Consider the following 23,929-nt stretch of genomic DNA (forward strand, 5'->3'; position numbering starts at 1 on the left):
ACAGTCCTGCAACTCCCTGGAGAGGTTATTCCTTTCATACTTTCCTTCAATGTTTTTTGGTATTTGTGATAAAGAGAACTTCTCTGGATCAACAGCTGAGAATCTGTTTGAAACACAGGGCATGCCATTCTCCTGTAGAGTATTTAATTTTATACTGAACAGAACCAAAGGCAGGGGGACGATCAGGAATTAGACAGCAGAGGTCCTGATTTTAAATTAACACAATGGCCAGGACACCTCCATGGATTTGGTCAGACAATACTGTTGAGGCCACACAACTGATTGCATTTGCACTCCACTGTCCTGAAGTCACAGGTCATGTTCCTAATCTTTATAGCAAAAAAAAAACCCTATATAGTTCTGAAAGCCAAGGGAAACCTTCCAAAATGTACTGCTGTTATTTACTGCCCCCCTAACCCCCCCCCTTTTTTTTTTCTTGAATTAATTCCTGATCTGGGAACTGCCTGAGAAGGCAGTCCTGACTTGCTGTAACCTATCTAAAATTTCATTTTATAGCTCCTCTGGACAGGCTTCACTGTGCGGTTACTGCTGTTACTTAAACTCCACAATGAGTTTAAGTACCTTGATAAGTAAGAATGTTGTTGCCTTGTAATTTTGCCTTTTCTGTGTTGAAGTTTCACATTGTTGTGATAGTTTTAGTACTCTGAAAAATACAGTGATAAAGTTATTACTGATATAAAAGCATTTCTGAGATTTATGATGATAAAAACACTTGGCTAAGATTTTAACTGGTAACAAGCATGCCCTGATTAACAGAATTAATTTCCTGCATGATCAAAACACAGTGTGTCCTTTGTAATAGGACTATCAGATGTTCAGCTCTCAGTAAACACAGTTTACGATATAGGATTATTTTTTAATCTGATTCAGTCCTGAAGAGAGTCTGCAAGATGAAGGATGTTAAAGGCAGGGGAGCCAAAAGCAGAAAGGGTAACATAGGAAGAAATTCAACTGCAGCAAGGTCGCTGTTTACATTTTGCAGAGGAAGGGGAGGCAGGTGGGGGAATACCAGTTAAAATACCTGGGTAACCTCTTGGAAGTCCTGCTTCTACCCTCAGTGTTTCCAGAAGCAGAAGACATGTTGGCTGGCTGTGGGGATGGAGTAGTGGATGATCAGTCTGTACAGTCTTTGGTCAAATTCTTGCCTGCCAAATAACTACCAGCTGCATCTCCATGGAATATATTTTGAGCTGTGTACTCCGCAATATCATTTTATTCACTAGCTGCAGAGCCCGGTCGTTTCGTGTCCTATAATTAGACCTTCTCCACCACTTTTTAATGTGGACAGATAACCAGAATACTGTGTCAGAAAACAGAAAAAAATGCTTGAAAGTAGCATTTATGTGGTCATATGCATTGATCTACTTAATTCTGGTAAGGAATTACTCCCAATTCTATCTGTGGATGTAAATTACAAGGATGTACCAAACATCCTTGTAATACTAAATTACAAAGTGTACCAAGCTGGGATATGCATCCTTTTAGAATGATGCAGCTGAGTACTTGTACTTATATAAACTACACATGCAGATGAGCCTTCTAAGTCTACATGCTGCATAACGCCCTCTGACCACTTCCCTTTTTGGTGAAAGCTAGAACTTGTGCTTTAAGTTGAGACAATATTTTTATACAGTTTAAGGTTAACCAATGGCAGAAAAATTAAATTATGCCTGTATTTCACATGCAATTCTGTAGCAATTACAGTGTAATGTACAAGTTGTACAGCTTTTTCTCCTTTTTCAAAGTCAAGTGAATATAGTATAATTTGTATATTTAAAAAAGAATAGTTTGCTTACAGTTAATGTAGTTCCTAACAAAAGACACGATCCCTAGGAAACTGTTTGAAAACACTTTCTCTTCCACACAAATTCAGAGATATTTATTCTAGCACATTCCAATATAAAAATTGTTTACAGCACAACAACATAACACTGAGTTCTTATCTCAATTTACATTGGTGTAAATTTTGAGTCTCATTTGCCATTCTCTATATAACCTTTCAATCTCCTTCCTTCCACGGTAACAGCCATTATCCCATGTCTTGTCTTTCTCCACTTCAGAATAAGGTCATTCTAACGTGTACGTCTAACAAGAAATACAATGTATTTTCATTGATTGGTATTGTCTCTGATTACCCCTTCGTGTTATATAGTGATCTGTGTAGTAAAGGACGTTCTATGTTGTCATGCGAAGCCAGTCTTCAGGAGTAGAGTCTGTATGCCAGGCTCCGTCAGTTTATTTATAAGCTCTTGCTTTTTAGAAAATGAGCTCTCTGAAGATAGCCTTAAAAATATTTGCTGTTATTAACTCATGACTAGAACTCTGAATATTTGGCACAAGTGTACAAAATGTTCACTGCTTTCCCACAGACTACTGTTTTTCATAGTCATGTACAGATGTTGGGTCCTCCAGGCTCAGAAAAATCAGAGTGTTTTGTCATTTGATTATTGGAAATATCTCAGGTTAATTTACAACTGAATCTTTTAAACTCATTTCGTCTTGGTAGGACAGTGATGATTAGAGTTTGTGTAACCAAACCACAAACCATCACCCCATCACCAGCATCTTTGTGATTATGTCTTTATTGCAACAATGTCACTTGTTGGATAGGAGGACCATGAAGTGGAAAACAACTGCTGAGCATCATTCCTTGCTTTTTTCTTTTTTTCTTTTTTTTTTGGTATGTTCAGTCTATCACTTCAGTATTTGGGTATTAAGAGTAAATGAATGATTGCCTCCCATCCAATTTCTATTACGTATATTTGGAATGATGCATATCTTAGCATGCTTTCTTAGGATTTGCTAGACATCCACATCTATAGTGGTGTGTTTGCGATAGAGATTAAGTTCTTAGAGTTGCCTTAAGTAACATGAAAGCATATGTAGGGCAATCTGAAAAGGCACTCTCAAAATAAGCTAGAGGGTAAAACAAGTAGCTGTTCTGTTGGTTAGCAATTAATAAAGATGCTACTGTTATTTTGCCAGAATACTGCAAAACTGATCCTTCATTCTTATTAAAGATTTTAAGATGAAAATAAACTGCAGTAGATTTACTGCATACATGGTGTGTACTGTTTTCTAGATTGTGCCTTGTGCCAGTTAGTTCAGATTCTGCAGAATATAGCTTTTTGAGACTTAAACTGATCAATACCTACTTGAGGTCTTCAAAGCCTCTTTGGATTTGCAGCTGATATCAGTAGAACAGGGACAAAAAATGCTTAAGTACAACAGTGAGATGGATGAATTCATACAGACAAGAAATCAGAGAGATCCATCTGAAACTCTACACTGCCCAAGTTTGAGTTGCTGTAAGTATCTGCAATAGTTGAAGACAGCAAGTGGGTTTAAAAACAGAGATAGTTGATTTATAGAGGGATTGTATTTTTGTGCTACAAGGACTGGGACAAAATTACTTGTATTCAGGATTCATAGTGTGTGATGTTAATGGAGTTCGTAATCCTCAGTAGAAAAGGGTTCAAGAAATAGCATGTGTTTGATTAAGGCTGAGATTTAATTCATATATGGGAGGTTACTGAGTCTAGATTACCTGTGAATTTCCTGCTTTTGGACTACTTAGGGGAAGTGTTGGGTTTTATTCTGTGTACATAATTTAAAGATCAGAAAAAAAATCGTAGGAATAAAGCAAGAAGTATAATCACTTGTCTCCACTTCCAAGTCCATCTTGAAAAGCAGTGAAATTGTTTGTTTTAAATTATCCAGAAGGTTTCAATTCTAGTCTTAAAACAGTCATAGAAGATATATACAAGATATGTATATATATATATATATATTAAGGCAATTGTTTTGGAAAGTTATCGATCTTTCAAATTAAGGCATGAGACTGTAAATGTCATGCCCAATCATAACTAATATGAAAACAAACTGAATAAGTCCTTTCTAATAAGGCTATCAATTTCCTCTTTTAATTTATGCTTATGTGGACAGTACAAAATACTCAGCTGAAAGATTATCCTGGTTGGTGAAGAATCCTTCCAAAAAAGGAGTTTAATCAGAAATCCCTGTAGAGAAGGAGATTGTTTATCACCTTAAAGAAAAAGATACTTGGAGGTAGGAGGGGAACAGGAAGGTAATGGCATGTGTTTATTGCTTCTTTTGGTCATTTCTGAGTTGTATAAGCCACAGTTCCAATTATAGTTTCTAAAAGTAGTATGTTTTATAGCTCTTTCCAACCTTAGCAGCCTACTCTGACTAACTAGAACAGTCCCAACTAGTTTTGCGTGCCAGTAATGCTTCTTCATGGGTAACCCTGTATGGTTTCATTTTCACTGTTTTGGACTAGATATGAAAACTTTGTATTCTGCTTGTGTATGCACTAACAGACCTGAATGTTTTACTTGGGATTTTTATCTTGGAAAGTTTGCTAGTTTTTCTGTTTAATTTCTAAAAACATATTGGGATTTACTGCCAAACATAATGAATTTCACTGTAAGAAGCTGTAAGTGTTTGGAAGAAAAAATTGAAAAGGAAGTGGGTTTTCCAAATAGCTGTATTATTACTCAGCAAAAATTGCATCAATGCTAAAGTAAGGTATATGCAAATATATACAACTGTTACTGAGGCATTTGAACCTTTCAGACTTTCTCCACTGCCATTCTTTAGTGCCTGCTTCCCTTCACTTGCCTACATTTTTCCTTAGTCTGGATTTTGCACATTTTCCTTCTCTACTCTAGCCCTTTCCCTGCTTTCTCTTTATAGCCGCCATTCTTCCACAGACTGGTAACTCTGCCGTGCTGTCAACAACCAAGCAAACTCTTCACTTACCTGTCTACAGCCACAGAAAATGCAAGAATTTTTGCACAGAATTGCCTCCATGCTCGTTGTGTTTACTTGCCATGGTACCAAATAGTTCAGCAGGCATTCTCCTACTAATAGAAATGAGTATGTAGTTACACAGAAGTAGCAGTTTTTGAAGCATTGTCAGAATTCGTAATGTGTTTTTCTTTCACTGAAGCATATTAAAAGAAAACAACAGCATATTGGTCCCCAAGTGCTTTTGAACTTACTCTACCCTCTGTTCTCTTCCCTGTTCCTAGGGCACATAGCAGATGTGTGGTACATAGCAGATTTCATCCTCTTATCATCTGGTTCTCTGAGTTCCAGAATCAAACTGATCACCACAGCTGCAATAAATAAAGTGTCTTTTCAATAAGTTATCGTGCCAAATATTATTCAAAATTCTTCTGGCCAGGCAGAGTTTGATGGAAAACACCATTTCTAACTTACTGCCTTTATCTTTGCAATCAAATTTGCTGAGTAATCATGGACACCAGCTATGGGAAAGCAGAGTGTGAATAATGCCTAGTTGCTTGTTTTTGTTTACACTTACTACTTAAAACTGCCTACAACAATATGATTTTCATTAATTAGAAGGCACAGGCAATGTGTTGAAAAGCCTTTGAGATGTCTTGAAATGTCTTGAAGCCTTTGAGAAATGTTTATACATGTACCTGTTCAGACATAGTGTGTCATTTCTAATTTAATTTTCATTAACATCCAGACATTTTTATGCAATGTTTGATGGGGTATAGATCTCATAGATTACATAGCACATGCCATTATAGTTATCTAAATACTTCAGTTCTAGCAATTGGGAATACACTGTACTTTTATCTGACTTACTGCTTCAACCTTTTTGACTATAATGCAAAGAGAAAAATGATGGTGTGTATTCTCCTCTGTGTTAAAACTGTTGCAATCCAAAAGCTGTTTTAAATGCATTCTTTCTGAATTTAAAAATAATAATAAAAAAATCTATTGTTTTTTTTTTCTTTTCTAGGCTGAGGTTCAGCTATGCTATCTGGAAGCACAAAGAGATGCTGTTGAACAGATGTCCTTAAAGCTGTACAGCGAGCAGTACAACAGTAGTAGCAAGCGAAAGGAAGAGTTTGCTGATATGTCAAAAGTTCACACAGTGGGAAGTAATGGGTAGGGAACTATTCTTTTTGTTGTTTTATTCTCACTGATCTGTATTTTTTTTTACATGATATACTTTTTCTTCCTTCTAGTTAACCAGGATTTTTCTTCCTGGGTCAAGAAGCAGGGGAAAACTCTCTCTATATATTTATTTTTTTCATATATTAATGCAGAAATCAATGAGTTCTGGTTAATTTATCTAATTCATGGTTTGTTCATGGGACTACCTAACACTATCTAATAGCAATCCATTATTTGATTAAAAATAAATGTAATGTCCTTTCATTTCAAACTTTTCTCCTGTTATGTCTTTATTTCTTTTGATTTCTTAGCATCTTCTAAGGAAATGTCTTTATAACTTGTTAACACCACTGTAAGACAATTCTCTCTAACCGTAATTCTACTAGTGACTAGGAAAATTGAATATGAAGCTTTATATAAAAAATATATACATATATTTATAAATAAATATATATATATGTGTGTATAAATATACACGCACATGCATATATGTACGTGAACTTACAGTTCCCAGTTTAAGCATCCCAGTTTTGCACATCTAGAAAGCTGCAATTTTAACTGTTTTCACTTGAGTTGGTCATCTCAATCTGACTTAATAAATGTAAACACACACATACACTATACATGTAAGTGCCTATATGTATATATATAAATTTACATATTAAAAGAAACCCTTTATTGACAACTTGAGTAAAGAATCTTGGACAGATTAATCACTGAAATGGAGTCTTGAATGGCTGCCTCTCCTTTTTTTCACAACAAAGAAAATGTTTTGTAGTTCTGGTTTAAGACTTTTTCTAGGAGGCTTTTAGAAAATTGTATCTGCTAACTGCTAGCTCCTCTAAATGTACATAAGAACAGCCCTGTGAGTTCATAATAGTATGGGGTAAAAGCAGTTCAAAGAAGCTGACTAGTTCTCATTGTTTGGGTACATCCTCATTTGGATACAAGTTTTCTTGTAACCAGAAAATTCAGTAGAACTTTTACCTTCAATTTTATGTTCAAGGAAAGTCACTGACCAAGATGCTCTTACCCCGATAACTTCCTTTTTCAATTGTTAACTCAATGTTGAGGTCTTGGAAACATAGTTTTATTAAATTACCAACTGTAAAGATAAATGAGCCTTGTAAACATCCCCTCTTATTATACGGAAAGATGACTGTTTTAGAAAAGTTGATGTGGGCTAATTATGTAGGATTACTGAGATCTTGATTACATATGCAGAAATCTGTCAGATTCTCAAACACGCTAGTGCAGCTATTGCCAACCATAAAAATAATTTGTTCTGAATTGGTGTGTATATGTATATAAATGTGCACTGGGGGCTAAATGTTCAAAAACATCTTATAATTTTGCAGTCAGAATTGAATATGAGCAAGATTTGAGGTTGGAATTTTGCATGGGACATAAGACAATAAGAGACATTTGATTTTATTGAGGATAGGGGCTATAAAGCTTTAAGCTTCATGGAAAAATCCAGTCTGTAATTCTATGTATCATATGTGTAAAGCAGATAGTAAAGCTCTTAGCTGCATTCATTTACACTCGTAATTTCATGCTTATTACTGGCAGTGGTGATCTACTGGTGTTCCCTGTTTCTGTGCTGTGGCCACCTTTCTGGGCCAGACAGGAGGCACATAGATACAATACAATGTATTTGGCCATTATAGAAAACATGGTGGCTAAATTCAGATGATAAACATTTGAACCAGTCTGAGTTATGGAACACAAAGGAAATGCTTTTTACCTACAGATATATGTCTTTGAAATAAGGTTTATTCAGTATTTCCCTACTGTACAAAACATGTGGACAGAAATTCTGTAGTAGGATGAGACAGCATCTGTTACTAGGAGAACTGAGATCTCTACAGAGAACAGGCCATTTGGATAACTGGGAAAATTAGGGTATCTATCCGTTAGCAGTTGTGGACATTTGGCCTATGAAAAAGAAGAGTGCCTACACCGGGAACAAGTGTTACTGTAGATGGAGAATTGTTTATATAGTGAGGAGAAAGATTTAGGAGGTGACTTTGTGCAGGAAACAATTAAACTCAGATAGGTAAGGTAGTACCGGCAGAATAAGGGGATGCCAGTTATTGTGTAAAGAATTAGATGTCCTGCAGAGAGCATGGATGTTGCAATGACAATAAAGAGGGTTGTATGTATGGAATATACGATGATTTTAAAGCTGTTAAGGTCAGAATTTTGATCTCTCCTAGTAGAAACATGTGAATGGAAAGAAGTTCTCAAAAAATCATGACCCAGAAACTTGAAAGAACTTTTTGTCTGGATGAATTTTTTTGGCGGGCATTTCAGTATGTTTACAGTATTTCTAAATAGCATGTGAGTTATGCTGTCAAAGAAATAATACAAACTGGAAGTGTGTGTTAAACATGGGGAAAAAGGCTGATGGAAATAGCTTCACATGCCTTTTTATTTATTAATGCCACAGACGAGCTGGTTTTCTCATGAGAAAGGTGCTCATGAATTTTCATTCAAAATAATAAATTGATGTCCACATTTTAAGAAATATGTTTAGGGTTCAAGGGATTAGACATGCAACTCTGCATATCTGATTCCCTGTTTACCAAGATAAAATATACTTCTTAATGTCATTTCAGTTATTATGTAGCTAATGATTTTAGCTTATTAACCAACAAAACCTGTATTAAGGAAGCTGTAGTTTCCTGCCCTTTAACTAACATTATAGCCTTCTTGTTGTCAATGTTTGGGTACTTTTAATGGAGATTTTTTTTTTCCCCAGTACACAGATGTCCTAACTTTTTTTTTTTTTTTTTTTTTGGCAATCAGTGGATTTGGATAATCTACCAAAATTAGATGTTTTTTGTAGTTCTTGCATCTGCAACACAGACCCAGTATTTCAGAAGTTATGCTTTCCTTGATTCTGCCTGTGGCAATATGAAAAAGATTTGCTAAGCTCAGGAAAAAAAAAAAAAAAAGACTCTCAATATAAAAGAAATACTCAATATACCACAGAAATACTGACAGGTACATTTTAATCTTTACCTGTCACTGATCCTACATTTGCTGGATTTTCTGAATATCTTTTTAACACCTTAATAACATAGCTTTTTCCAAATAATAATTTAATAGTAATCAGTATTTACCATTTATATGTGAGGTATTCATTTTAAAAACAAAGCTTTTTTTTTTTTTTTTTTTTTAATCAGAGTTATTTCAGAACTATTAAGAATATAGCAAATTTTTAAAAAAATATTGATGATGCTTTTTATGCTGACTTCACTGTCTTCAAGATCAGGAAAATAACTGCAATAGACAGTTTGCTTAAAAATGGTCTCAGTTAACTTTATTTTAATACCTGCCCCCCCCCCCCCCCCCAAAAAAAAAAAAGGAAGAGACATAGGATCTAAACTATGGGGAAAAAAATAAATCCCTGTTATGTCCTGCATCCCTTCTTGGACTTTTTCAAATTAATACTGTTTCTCTCATTCTTTATTTTGGGTTGAGATGCTTTTTAAAACATTAGCTAGAAATCAAACTGTCCAGCTGTTTCCTAGTGCTTATTTGGGTTTTGTAAAGGTCAGGGAAAAGTGCTTTTGTGTGTCTTTAAAGGATCAATTCATTCTCTTACACCAATAAATGGACAAATTTGGACTGTAACCAAGATGTGGTTCTATAGATACAAAGCAGGTGTTTGGATCCAGCATGTGTTCTGCACATTACAGTGAAATCCCAGTCCACTTCCTGGCGCAGTCTCCAAAGGCATCCCATCCCATTCTGGCAGCAGAAGGCTATGAACATTGGATGTAGGATTTGATTCAGTTAACTTCATATCTTAATTCAAATATTTCACTGCTGAGTGAAAACTGACCAAGTCCAACTGAATCAGTACTAATTTACATGAGATGAAATCAAGCCTCTTATATCATAAAACATATGTTTTAATAACTGCTTGTCAGTTTTACGATGCTGGATAATACTTGGATAGAACAGAAGGGGAATAAAAGAGCCCTAGATACTGAAGAGACAGCGTGGTTGTACTGTTTTCAGGGGAAGGGAGGAAGATTCACTATCTCTGCAAATACAGTATTTGAAATGGAGTTTAGTTTTATTTTAGTTTCAAAATGATATCTGAGCCAAATGGCTTCTGAAAGAGGAGTAAAAGTACACAGAGTACAGTGGATTAAACTAAGAGTTACTTCAGAAACAGGAATCAACACTTGTACATTATACAAGACTTCCTTTGTTGCCAACTCATTGAAAATAATACCACAGAAGGCAAATGGCTTTTCTTTCTTCCTTCTCCTTTCTTTCTTTCTTTCTGACAGTTCTACTTGTCACAACTTTATATATAAGCTTTCAAAATTACCATGCACATGGTACTCTAGTTAATAACAACTGAAACTGCTGTAGTACTGATAACATTAAAAACATGTTTAGTCCATTGTTTCTCTGTTGAAATACTGCTTTTTTTTTTTTTTTTTTTTTAAATGGTGTTGCTAAAGATGCAGAAAGCTAAAAAAGTTTTTAATAATTGGAGAAATTAGCTTTAGTGGAACATGTATTATTGTTTGATCAATATGAGGCTTTCTTATTCTACTGGCAAGGCTTTTGTTAGTTCCAGTTTTGGAGGTTTGAAGATCCCTTTTCAAGGGGTATTTTTTTGACGAATGTGCAGTTTTTAGTATGTACCTTCTGTCTTGTACCATGGTATTTTAGAAGAAGCTATGCCTTACTTATTCACTGGGCTTTCAATAGAGAATCACATTAATCCTTTTAAGCTCCTTATTCTAATGATTTATTTTGTTGAAAACCGTAGTGATCCTCCTTTGAATTTTAATGATTGCTGGCTATTCAAGGATTCATTGTTTTGACTTCCTGTCCTTACCTTTGTTTCTTACATGTCTGTAGGGAACACCTGTCTAATACTGTATCTGGCCTTAGTTCTCACTGGCTTACCATATTCACTCAAGCCTATCTTAAGGCGTTAAGTTGAAATGCTAGCTACTCATCCATGAAAATAAATGTAGGATATTTACAGAGATAGGCAGATAGACAGCAGAGGGATAGCTGAATGGATTGAGTCATTTTTCTATGAAAATAATATTTTTATATGAATTATATCAAGATGGTTGCAAAGTTTGCTCAATATAAAGTCAGCACTTTAAAAACCATTAATCAACATTATCTATGGGGGATTTCTATTTCAGAAATTTTGAAGCAAATGCAGTATGCCAACAGTTGTCAGGATTTGGCATCAGCCGCTGAATTTAGGTCATGGCACTGGCTTAAATTGGATTTCAGTTTTCATTTTCCTCCACTCTGTATAAATACAGAATGTCTCTTTAGAAATGTAACTAGGAACATCATGAGTTTTCAAGAATATATTATTCTAATACAAGATTTTAACAACTACACCGTATTTATGCATAATACATTTTGTTCCTTATCTACAGCCTTTTGGACTTTGATTCAGAATACCAGGAGCTCTGGGATTGGCTGATTGACATGGAATCCATCGTGATGGACAGCCATGACCTGATGATGTCAGAGGAGCAGCAGCAGCATCTTTACAAGGTTAGCGCTACCGTTACTGCCTTTACCTAGCTATAGAAGATCTGATTAGCTTGACAAGTCTTTCTCTCACAGGATATCGCTGCGTTCATTGTATGTATCATGGTGTCTATTAGAATTCCCTTCCCTGTCCCCAACCTCATTTCCATCCCCTGTGCGCTGACAGGCTGCACCGACATCATAATTGCAAGAAAGTTCCCTTTATCACATTCTATTTGGTGTAATTCTATAGAAGGACAAAGATTTGTCTTCAAGATGAATAGAAATAAATGAAACTGCATTAATAAATAGACTGAAACAAAATGAAGGAAAAAAATGAAATGGTAGCATTTAACAAAATGTGTTTTGATTGGAGCTTTCAGCTGGATTTTTATCCACCTTTCAGACCTCTTCTGGGAAGAAAGAAATTTGCCTTGATTTTGGTTTGCTGCTGCCAGAATGCAGGACTTTTCCAATTTAATTTTATTAGTTATGCATAAAGCAGACATTGTCATGTTAAGTCATCACACTTGTGATTTCAGCAAAATGATTTTGGACTTGCATATTGATTAGAGAGTCTTCATGGATCTACAAAAGATGTGTATACACATGCACACACACAGTCACACACAGATTATATTTATCGTGGTAGCGTTAGCCCAGAGTACTTTTAGAGTACGTTAGCTTTTAGAGTACTTTCTTTTAGAGTCACTTCTTTTAGAGTACTTTCCGGAAGTTGGCCAAAATGCGTGGATTTGATCTAAAACCATTTCAGGCTTCACTGTGTGTCTGAGAAGCTATAGTCCATGGGAATGAGGGGTAGTGGGGAAAAGAAAGGAGGGGCTTTTGACAGAAATATCAGGCTGCAGTAAATCTTCCTCATTTAGGCAATTTTTATTGGAGTAATTCTGACAGTTGTCATCCTTGAATTGCTTTGAGCATATGGCATATTTCAAAGAGCAGATTGTGAATCATAAAAAATAAAATTAATAACTAACCACAGAATCAGCAACAGTATAATGAAAAGAAACAACTACCCTCTAGCTTTTTTTTATTTCTTATTGAATAAATGGTACGTTCAAGGTCAAATAGAAGTTGTTTTCTTTCTTCTATGATTGTACAATTTGATAATTTATTAAATATAATTTAGTTTTTTCTTGCTTTGGCATCCTGTTTTCTTGATGTCCTTCCTTCATTTTATTTTAATGTTAGTCATTTTATTTAAAATACCTGGTGAAAAAGTGTTGCCAGACAAGTTAGAATATGTTTAGGAATGGAAATATGGTCCAGGTCTGAACTATTTTAGCCTGTGAGTTTAATTCCATAATCTCTGTTTCTTGATTTGTCAATCATTTCTTATTTTCACTAATGTATTTTTTCTAAATTTCTAAATACTTAATCAGATTAGTCACACATTAACAGTCCTGGCCCTGTCTAGGCTTAGAAATAAGCAATGTCTAATTCAGTAAAAAGTTTCTTGCGAGTCTAAAACAGTGTATTTTGGTAGTGCCTGTCCGTATATGACCAGCTTGTACAAAGCCTAATCTAGCTACTAGTTTTAGTCCTACACTAATAAATAAATAAAAATCAATAAGCATAAATCAAAGTTTAGAAAAAATCCACCCATCAATATGAGAAGCAACAGGGCATAAGCAGCCAGCCCAAGTATACTGGGTGCTATTTAGGATACTTCCTTTCCTGGTATCCAAATGTAGCCACTAAAACTAATTATAGATGGTCAGGCATAGTGAGAATAATAAAAGAGGGCAGTAATTTATGACTTAGTTGGCAGTAGAGTATGGTGGCAAAAAGAGGAATACTGTTTATCCAAAATGGGAAGTAACGGTCTCTCATTATTACCAAATTCTGTCTTATGATGTGTGTGACACTTCTGAAAGCAGAAAGTTTATGTCAAAGGGACTGTGTGTTTGCTCTACAGTTTCCACAGTGATGGCATCTAACTAATAGAGCCCCCATCTCAAAAGTACTGACAACTGCAAAACCACTTGAAGAAGGGTAGAAACAGACTGTTTACCCTCTCACAGTGAATATTCTGAGTATACCTTTCCAGTGAAAGCAGCAAACAAATTGCTAAAGACAGAAGGAAAGAGTTAAGCAACTAGAAATGTGCAGTTTGGTTAAGAGATGGCTAAGGAGTGTCCATAAACCAGGATGAGTATTTGCAGGTAATATAAAAGGCTTGAAGGAATAGCATTAAGATCTGTTAGCCTTTCAAAGGAAAAATAAAATATAAAAACCTCCTAAAGAATTGTTGAAAGCCCCATAATTTCAGACATTTAAAAGTAGACAAAAGAAAACATTAGCAAATGTAAATGAGGGAACAATTCTACACAACAAAAAGAGAGGTCAGATAAATCAGTAGGTCTTTATCATCCTTAATTTCAGAGACTCAAGTAAAAGAATGAATCATGCCCTCAGAAACACTGTTAATATATATACATATATTTTAAACTATCCCAGTAAATCTCTTGTGTAATCAGTAGTGACACCCTTTTTATTTGGAGGGTTTCGTACAGAGTGCTGGATGGTCTAGTGCTCACAGCAATGGGACACGAGCACTGCTTAGACTTCACTGTGAACACAGCCTTTCTACTCTGTAGGGAAAGAAATCTGCAAAGAGAAATTCAAGCAGCTACTATTACCAGAATACCTCAAAGATGTGGGGTGTTATGAAAACACAGGTCTTGCTTTAGTCATTCTTTATCAGCTACAGCTTCAAACATGAACCTGCTAATTGCACTCTCTGCATTTTGGTGGATTCTCCTAAACCCACAGATCCCTCTTTTCAGTTATTGAGCTGACAAGTAATTGCACCTCTGAGCCAGCTCAGCAAGCTGCCTCTGCCAGGGAACCTGCTGTGGTATCACTATTACCAACAGTAATCACTGCCCCTAAGGAGTCTATGAATGGGAAGGCACAATGATAAAACAGGTAAATCGGAAGGGAAAAGCATACATTAAAGCAGCATAACATAATATATAAATGCTAAAATTGCATATGGGAAAATAAAATGTATTTTCATGGTTAGACTATTTTCCCAGTACTATATTTTCAGATTTAATATAGATTTATGTCAACTCTCAACTTAATTTTGTTTTGTAATATTCCAGGAGCTTCATGGTTTTTTATTAGGCTCCTTATTAACTCTCTTTAACTATGTTGTATTTTGCCCTTAATATAAGAGGAGTAGCACAGCCATTTAAAAAAAATAAATCTGAATATGTATGCTGATTTTCCCTAGATTTCCAAGATTTTAGTGCAAAGACTTGCGAAAATAGAAGACTATTTATTTGTCCTTCGTTTTCCTCTCTGTGCACCCCCACAGCCCTAAATGATTTCAGCTTTACACTCTTAAACTAGCTAATGGTTTTGAAAATCAACTAGTGTTTGGTGGGATGACAGTCACAGAATGCACAACTTGCAGTTTATTTGTTCTCTGATGCTCTATCAACTAAGAAAAAACTGAAAGGAGCATCCTCCCTCCCCCCACCCCCCCGTTTTTGGACTCTCACTTCTTTGTACTGTGGTAATAGCTCAGTTTAATGCCAAATGTATCATGTTTATTTCATTTTAATCTACTGCATGTGAGTCTGATCTCATAAGCTCTGAGTACACAGAACTTGCATTGACTTCAGCTGTATTCATGTGCCGTTTCTGGAGGATCAAACCCAACGAATTTACACTCCGCTAATGAGCCCTTTAGTGGAAACTTGAGTAATTCTGTACCTTGAATGTTCAAAAATGAAGCAAGTAGGCATTTACTGGAAATGTGGACATTAGGAATGAGTATACTAGGCAGAAAAGTTAATGATAATTCTTTCCATTTCCCTCAGAAGATTAATTGCAAAACTTAATTGTGTTAGATTAAAACCCCATTCGAATATGTAGAGCATGATTGTTCAGACTGTTAGCATGTTCGGAATAAAATTAACTAAACATTTTAAAATATCAAATAAAAGAAATTGTATTTTCCTATTTGGTTACAAGTGATATATGTTGTTTTTAATACGAACTGCTTAAGCCGTAAGTCTTGAACTAATAACTTCTCAGATAGATGGAAACCCCCCCTACTTCTGTAGCAGCGCAGAGATTTTGGAGAAATGTAGTTGATGCGGCTTTAGGACAGGTTATCTACGAAACCATTTCATCAGCAGGAAGCGGCTCCCGGTATTAAATTCTATTACAACGCACCTCAAAAGCCAAGGGTACCTTTAAAAAAAAAAAAAAAAAAAAAAAAAAAAAAAACCTCCAGCAGCAGTTTTGGTTTCCCTCCTGGAGGCTGTCGCCCTCTCGAAGGTGCAGCGCCTTCTCTCCTCTGGGTGTGCTGCTGCTCCATTGTGCCGCTCCCTGGCGCGGCGGGCTGTGGCCCCGAGTGGATCAAACAAACCATGGTGAAAGTTTCCCTCATTTGCATCACTTCTAGACAGCCCTGTCGTACTCTTTGCTGACAGGAAATCACTGTCTTTGTCACCTTTTTTCAGTGATCTCCTTTTGGCAGAGATCGGCCATGTGAGCAGGATTAATCACAACAACAGCTCTGGCTCCGAACTCAATGACATGTTTTCCTCAGCACTTCAATAATGGTGTAGAGGAGTCAGTAGGAAATGACTACATTAATTTCAGAGTGAAAAGATAATTAACACTTAAGGACTAGTGCTATAACCTATGGAGCTATTATTCAAATTAAAACTAATTTATTAAAAACTTGTGAAAAAAACCTGTCCTTTAAAGCAACTGTTAAAATCATCTTGCAAGAGTCCCCGAGTTTAACGAGAGGATTGAACTATATTTAACGCAGGCATATAAATACTGCGAAACTTCAGCATTTGAAACTGGAGGCTGAAGTATGTAAAGTGCTTACTTAGATGATATGAATAGGATACTGGCAAACAAAAGCAGCAGTGTGCTCCTAGAATGCTGTGCTTAAAGGAGTTTCCTTGGCAACAGAAATGCAGTTCCAAAAGTAGACAGAAGTTTCCTCAGAAAACATACTATTAATAACAACCTTCCGGAACAACTTGGAACAATTTGACTACTTGGCAATAATAATGCCAAGTGTTCTGCAAATTAATCTAACACATAACACTTATATGTTTCTCTTGCCCGTAATTCTCCTGAACCAGAGGACCGAGTTCTCTTCAGGCGGAGGATACAAATGTGCGAAGCAGTTCCAAATGCTGCTGAAATAGAAAGAGGGCTCAGACAGCAGCAGCCTAGAAGGATCAATTAATGTGCTTCGTATCATTTTAACTTGTAAAACAGATTAGTTTAATTGGATTACTTTGTTCCATTTAAAACGAGTCCTGCGTACCTACTGAAGCCACATTGTAGTTCAGTCTTTATTTCAAGCAGATTTTCCATATAAAGAAAACTTATTAAAAGATTAACAGCCTGAAGAGTGATATATTTGGACAATATGCTTAGGGGATTGGTTATAAATGAGAAAACGTGAAGCTTTTTGCTCCTATGATGCATATTCTGCACAGTCCGTACTGCCTTCTGTCTGTCTAGTGATCTGTCAGTGCCAGCACCGAGCTGCTAAAGCAGTCGGGGGAAAAGATGGTGATCATCGCTTTGGAGGAAGCACACAGCAGGATTAAGCCCCTTGTAGGTAGTAACTACAAATCTGCTATGCATGCGCTATTTTTAGATATGTCATCATTTCTGTATGAGCCAAGAGAATAAACTAATTTCGGACTTGCCTTGCCAATAAGAATCATTAGAATTCCACTAAAGGCCATAAGTTTACTAGACAGGAAAGGTAGACTGTGCTACTGCCTCGACTTTTCCTGAAATCTTGGATCTAAAGGTTAAAAGTAATCAATATCTCATTGTGCAGCCTGATAATAAGTAATAACCATGATGTTAAAATCAGATAACACTTAGGTGTGTTGACCCATTTGGGAAGGGTTTTTTTTAATTGCAATCAGAATTGTCATTATAGTTTGCTAATAAACTTTTCAGCTAGCTTGCAAAAATTACCACTGTTGTGAAATATGACTTTAATACTATTAACAAATTATGCCCCAGATTATTCCCCAACATGAAAGCTTTTATCTGATGAAACATATGTAATTTTTTTAAATGAATACTGAAAGATAATTCTGCTAAATAATATCAATGAAGATATTCACTAGCAATAGTAAATTACAGTACTTACTTATGTCTTCATATATGGATTGATACTTGCCTCAGTAGAAGGTATTAATGGTAGTATGTTTATAATTGTCATGCAGAATAAAATAACTGAGCTAAGTTTTGCAGAAAACTTAGAGTTCAGTTACTGTTCTTCTTGAAGTTCAGTAATCTCCATGTACTCGGCTGGATTTTTTTTTTCAAAAGATTGAGAACCTCTACAATATTCCATGCTAGGTAGGAAAATTGGCTGTTTTGTATGAGAGGTCTCAAAAATATCTGACACCCCATGCAGCAATAAAAGTCTGACTGTTATTAGGGCATCAACTAAAGGATCTGACACAGCAAAGCTTCGTGGTCTGTTATTGCAGGGAGTGATGAAATTGGTTAACTTTTTCTGTGCAAATATTTTCACTTCAGTTGCACTGGAGAACAGAGTGAAAACTCCGTTGTGACACATACTGTAACAACCAGTTTATTTTTCAGTGATCCATATGTTTAACTTTGTAATATGGTTAAATTCCTTGTTACCTCTGGCAAATTTTATATTTTAAAAAGCCACATATAAAATTGTTGTTGGCAAAAAGTCATCTTTAAAGCAGATAAATGTTAAGTTTTAATGTCTTGTATAATTACAATAGGAAACACTGATGACCATGTCTACAGAATTACAAAGTAAGCTTAGAGAATGGGTAAAGAAGGAATATAAAAATATTTTCACATTTTCATGGTTGCTTCCTTAATATGTTTAAAGTGTAAACATGCATTTTTAAAGATAGCGTTATAATTTCTGCTGAGAAGACTATATTTCTAAAAGAAGTGGCTTCATGCATTTCACAAGAGTAAGAGGGTTTCTCCCATTTCTTCCCAGCATGACATTGAAGATGAACTTCACATTGTAGCAAAGCAGTATTTACTGAGCTTGTAGCAAAAGCCAGCACAGCTTTTGGGAGATTAAAGCAGTGTGTCTAGAATGAAAGAGGCATTCGACTTCAAACAAAAGTAAATGTGTACCACATAGCTGTCATCACCATTCCTTACTACAGCTGCAAAACGTGGACAATTTACAGTCATCACGTCAAGCATCTTAGTCAACTCCACATGCTCTGTCTTTGTGCCCTTGGTGGTATGAAATGGTAGGATAAGGTCCCGAGCATTGAGACCTTAAAGCTTTGTCAAATACTCAGCAGTGAGGCAACGGTCTGGCACACTCAGCTATGGTGGTTTGAGTGCATATGTCCAGCAGTAAATTGCCCCAAACCATTTTCTGTTCAATGAACATTTTAGTTCTTTTTTTTTTTTTTTTTTTTTTTTTTTTTTTTTAATAAAAAGGAGGGGGGGAATATCACCTTAATTCACCCAATGGGTGATGAAAATTACCACCTTCATTGCTTTATATATTCTAGGACTGCATAACATCCAAACAAGTTAGAAAGGGCTCAGGATTAGTGTCAGATGTACTAAATTATTATTGGCCTAATCTTTGCACGAAGAATGGTATTACCCTTATGCTGTTCTACTTGCAATCAAACACTGGGTACAATAGTACTGGTGCTGCAATGTTCTTCCATCCCCTGAACAGAGTAAAGAGGCTATATGGTGTCCCAAAACATGCGTCTGTTCTGATTTACATGTTCTTTGCACGACCTCTCAAAAATTTATCATTTGGTTTAAAGAAATTTAGGTTATCTGTATTTTCTTGTTTCCTGACACAGTGGATCACATGCAGACCACATGTAAGTCCTAAGAGCTGCCTGCTCTGAGGTTAGTATTTAATGTATTATTGTAAGGTTTAGGATTGTAGGGACATATTTTCAAAGTTGAATGTTGAAATTGGCTTGTTTGGCTTTAATAAAGTCAATATGAGTCAGCTGACTAAAAAAAATCTTGTACAGTCATTTTGGAATTTGCACTCACAATTCACTCATAAAATCTTATATACAATAATGCCAAATAAGGAAGAACAGCTCTCTATGTAGAAATTTGAAGAGGACTGGACTGATTTCTCTTTATCGCACTGTATCCCAGAGCCTTTTGTCTACATTCCACAACCATTGTTCTGGGTTGCAAAACCATATATTACCAATTAAAATTTGTAGCATTTAAATAAATGTAATTCAATTTAAATAAAATAAGTATGTAACATAGAAATAGCTCAATCAGGTCAGAGAATGCTGAATCTTACTTGGTTCTCCAAACATTGTCATTCCATGAGGTTGTCCAGCGATCCTGACCCCCCCATCAGCTTAGAGAAGTCCATAGAGCATGCTGCCTCGAGCTGTTCCACAGTCTGAGCCCCATGCTTTTAAGAGCCACCTTCTGTATGGTGCATGTGTCCTAAAGCTACCTTCTACTAGTCTAATTTGATGCCCCGTAGTATTTTTTTATTGGAAAATATAACAAATAATGTATTGAAGTAAGACAGAAATAGGACAGTGACAACATAATTTTTGACTTTGTATGTGAACATGTTTGTGTTTTTTGTAGCAGGTTGGTGGATTGGGCTTTTTTTAGTGGGATCGAGATAAAAAACTCACTAGTGCCTTAGATGACAGCAAAAACCAATGGGGCAAAAGTATTACCCTATTTCTCATGTTACTTGCCAAATTTTAATTTGTTTTCCTATATTTTCACATCATTCCCCAGGAGAAGACATATCAATGTTTTCTAAACTCATAGAAATTGTGTGTTTTATCAGTGATATTTTGCTTCAGAAACTTGATAAAGGAAATACTATTTTATTTCCCAATTACTACTCCTCAGTATACCTCATAAATAATTGATATTGTAATGTTTCTTAATAAAAAATAAATAAAACCCAAATGAACACAGAAAACCTTGTTACCAGGTTTTCTAGATGAAACCCAAATTCACTAAATCTCAATAAACTTGCAGTTGCATTACATTCATTATATACATAGCAAAATCATAAAAAATAAGTTAGTGAAGTATAGCAGTTTATAATCTCGCAATTTTTATTTGTATTTTTTACTTTTATAAATACATTTATAAGATATATGTTCTCTATATGTAATACATACAAATAGAAAATATTTATATTTAGTTGTACAAGTGTGTAACCATTTTACAAACTTAAGTTTAGGTGATTGTTTTGCTTTGTGAGTATACATTTTAATACATTTTACTAAAAATAACTCCAGTATTTTGTGCTAACTTATCCTCCTAACAAGGTAAAATAAGCGATCATTATAGTTTCATTCATAGTTGTTGCAGTCGTAGTTGCAACAGGTCCAACGGGGTCCTGGGGTAGGTTCCAGCCAGCTCCTGTGGCCAGTAGGAAATGCCTGTGGCTCTTCTTAAACATTCGTGGGTGCAGATATTTTAGCATTGCAGAAAACATGGTTGCTATAGAATTGCAGTAATCATGAACTGTAAATATTAAGTTTGTTTCTATGGAGAGGTGCTTTTGGGGGAAGACAGCAGTTTTGCCCTTCAGTTGTCGTTGTTGCAGCATGATTGGTGCCATTGCAGATTTGCAGAACATACACCAGCTGTGTCACAGAGCAGACCAGCAACACATGTTGCTGCAGGGAAAGCTATGGGCCGGTTATAGTTTGAAGAGTGATGCGCTGGGAGAAGGGGTCATCTGTGAAGACTAATTTAGACTGCTAAGAGAGCTAAGTAGACCAGTCTATAAGAAATAGATGCTTCTCCAAGGGGTGATTCAGGGTAGAAGCTTAAGTTAAGCACTCTGAAATAGTTTCAGAAGAAACCTTTTCTCTCTTATCTCTACACTGATTGTATAAAGGAGTTATGAAGATCAGCCTCTCTCAGCAGCATTACCTCTCACTGACTTTCTCAGTTATCATGAAAAGAGTTTTTTTTTAGTACCATTGTGTCATGTCTATGCAATATTCCAGTTTGAAACCCTGCTGTGATGCATCCAGAATTTGACAGACATTACACTGCCGTTTGATCATCTCTGCTTTACCAATTGATTTTGCTTAGAAATGGGAGATGATGGATAAAGAATTTCTGTTAGAGTTTTTCAGGTGGTAACTTTCTAAAGGTGAACATTTGTCTTTTTGAATGAGGTACTGAGACTTACATACATGTCTTTTTTGCCGGCCATCATCAAGGACGACAATGTGTCTGCTAGGGAAGTGGAAGAACAGTATTTGGCAAGACCTCTTAGATTCTTAGCATATGTGGAGAGATCAAATTAACACCATCAGCTGTGAGGAGTAGTTTGTCCCATGATCCCACTTTTCTGTTTTAGAAAGTTAATCTGTAATGTTTTGTTTTGATTTTTCAGTAAGCATATCTGATTTAAACTTGGGGTTCGTTTTTCATCAGCAAGTCAATAATCAAATGCCTTATGTATGGAAGACTTTTGCCTTTCTTTTCCCAGGTCTCAGGAAAACAAACAAACAAACAGAAAAACCAAACCACAAACAGAAAAGCTTTCTTTCTGAAAATATGCAGTTTCCTTATTGCTTCAGCTTAGGTCAAATAGAATATGTAGAATATGTAAAGTGTTAATGCCAGAATGCCTGAGGCTGAAATGTGTAATAGTTAAAATAAACAAAAGGGGTGTGGAGGTGGAGGCGGAAGAGAGAAAGGAAGAGGACAAAATAGGTGAAGAAAATCACCCCTCTTCTACCTTTGCCTCTGTGTGCTGAGCTAGGGACCTTTCTATCCATTCCTCCTTCATCCAATATTAATGGCTAAATAGTCTCTGTGTTGTTAGTTTCCTGGCTATTAGAGAGTAAAATTCACAAGATACCTACTGAAATCAACCCATGTATTCAGACTGCAGATAGATAACTAACTTCCTGTGAAGGAAGCAGTTTTCATTGCTGATGAAAACTACTGGCCTGGCCTCCCTGGGCCCAGCAAATTTCAAGAGTCAATGAAGGTAGTAGACAAAAAAACAGTTTAAGAGTAGAAATGTTAAGTAGTTTCCTCATATTTCCCCAAATGTAGCACATGAGATCTGGGACAACAGTCACATTAGACAGGAAGGTAGTATGTGTGAATAGCCAGATAAAACACACCTAAAATCATCTAATTTAGCTTGCATAATTCTGAGCACCAGAAAAACTGGAACTCCAGATAAAAAGGGCTTTGCTTTGAGGCAATGGGAACGTCTTAGTCTGTAAAAAGAATTGATCGGAATGACAAATATAATTCAAAGTAAATACGAAGCTATAAAAAGGTTTACTTAACCAGTGCCAGAAACATAAAAGGGGATATGGTATGGCGCCAAGAACTGGAGTGCCCACGTGTAACTGAAGACATAAAACATTTCATAATTATATCTCTTCCCCGGGATCACTTGTGAAATACACAATTCTCATTCACAGGGAAGATTTCAGAGTAAAGCAAATCTAATGTATGCTTCCAAATTGTGGCCAAACTATCCAGAGAAGTGCTAAAAGACAAACAGCAGAACACAAACAAAGATATAAGTCAAAAGAACACGTGAAGCAGGGCAGATTCAGATCAGCTTAAAATGTAGGCGTTTTAGTGCAACATATTTAGTTGAACAGGCATTGTGAAAAGTAGAAAGAAAAATGTTTTTGTAAAAAAAAGCCCCATGCAGGCAGGTTGAATATTGCAGTTACCTTTGAAATTAAAATATAGTGTCTGAAATGACTGAGAATTTAAGGTTTTAATGAAGAAGGAGATATCTGTAATGTGACTTGAGTAGATCTAAAGATTCTCAGTGTTCTGACAATGCATAAGGCTGCCAGGCATTCAATTGCTATATTTGCAACTATGCTATTAGATCAATGACTAATTTGATACCAGCTGGATTGTGGAGCCAGCTGCAGTGCAACACTGATAAGGAGCAAAATTAGACTGGAGAGATGCAACCAAGCACTGCAGATGTGCAATGAAATCATGATGAGGCCAGTGGATAAATGTAGTCAGTCAATAAGGATCCCCTGAAATAAGAGATACCATCACTTTAAGTTTAAAATAGTTGTTTTAAAGGAATTCTGTACACTGGTGGCCATACATCTGTACAAGCTCTGGTTTCAGTTGCAAAGCAGTATTCAAAGCAGTATCTGAAAGAAACAGTACAGTTGCTGTGTTTCCTCTCTAGCATTCTAGCTGAATATAATACTTTTGAAGATGACCACTTGATGTTAAGTTGAAGTTAGCACAAAACCCCACAAATCACCGTAGAGTTCCCCGAAACAGAATTCTGTGAGTCTAGTGAAACTGATGAAAAAGGTAATGTGGTAAAGTAGAGATCGTGAAGCCACAGAAACTAAGGCAGACTGGATCTGCC

The 23,929-nt window shown here is 35.9% G+C and overlaps 1 protein-coding gene across 3 annotated transcripts in view; it reads left to right on the top strand.

Annotated features, from left to right (window-relative positions):
* Window positions 1–23,929, top strand: part of AKAP6 (A-kinase anchoring protein 6) — a gene marked incomplete at its 5' end in the record, with an annotated part of 220,546 nt that overhangs the window by 127,813 nt on the left and 68,804 nt on the right. For all 3 annotated transcript variants that reach the window (XM_082762186.1, XM_082762187.1, XM_082762185.1), the window contains 2 exons: window positions 5,819–5,967; window positions 11,415–11,535. In XM_082762186.1, coding sequence (XP_082618312.1) covers window positions 5,819–5,967; window positions 11,415–11,535 — 270 coding nt within the window. The remainder of the gene's footprint in view (window positions 1–5,818; window positions 5,968–11,414; window positions 11,536–23,929) is intronic.

Source organism: Aythya marila (genome assembly GCF_965140915.1).
Source record: "Aythya marila genome assembly, chromosome: 5".
NCBI classification, from domain to species: domain Eukaryota; kingdom Metazoa; phylum Chordata; class Aves; order Anseriformes; family Anatidae; genus Aythya; species Aythya marila.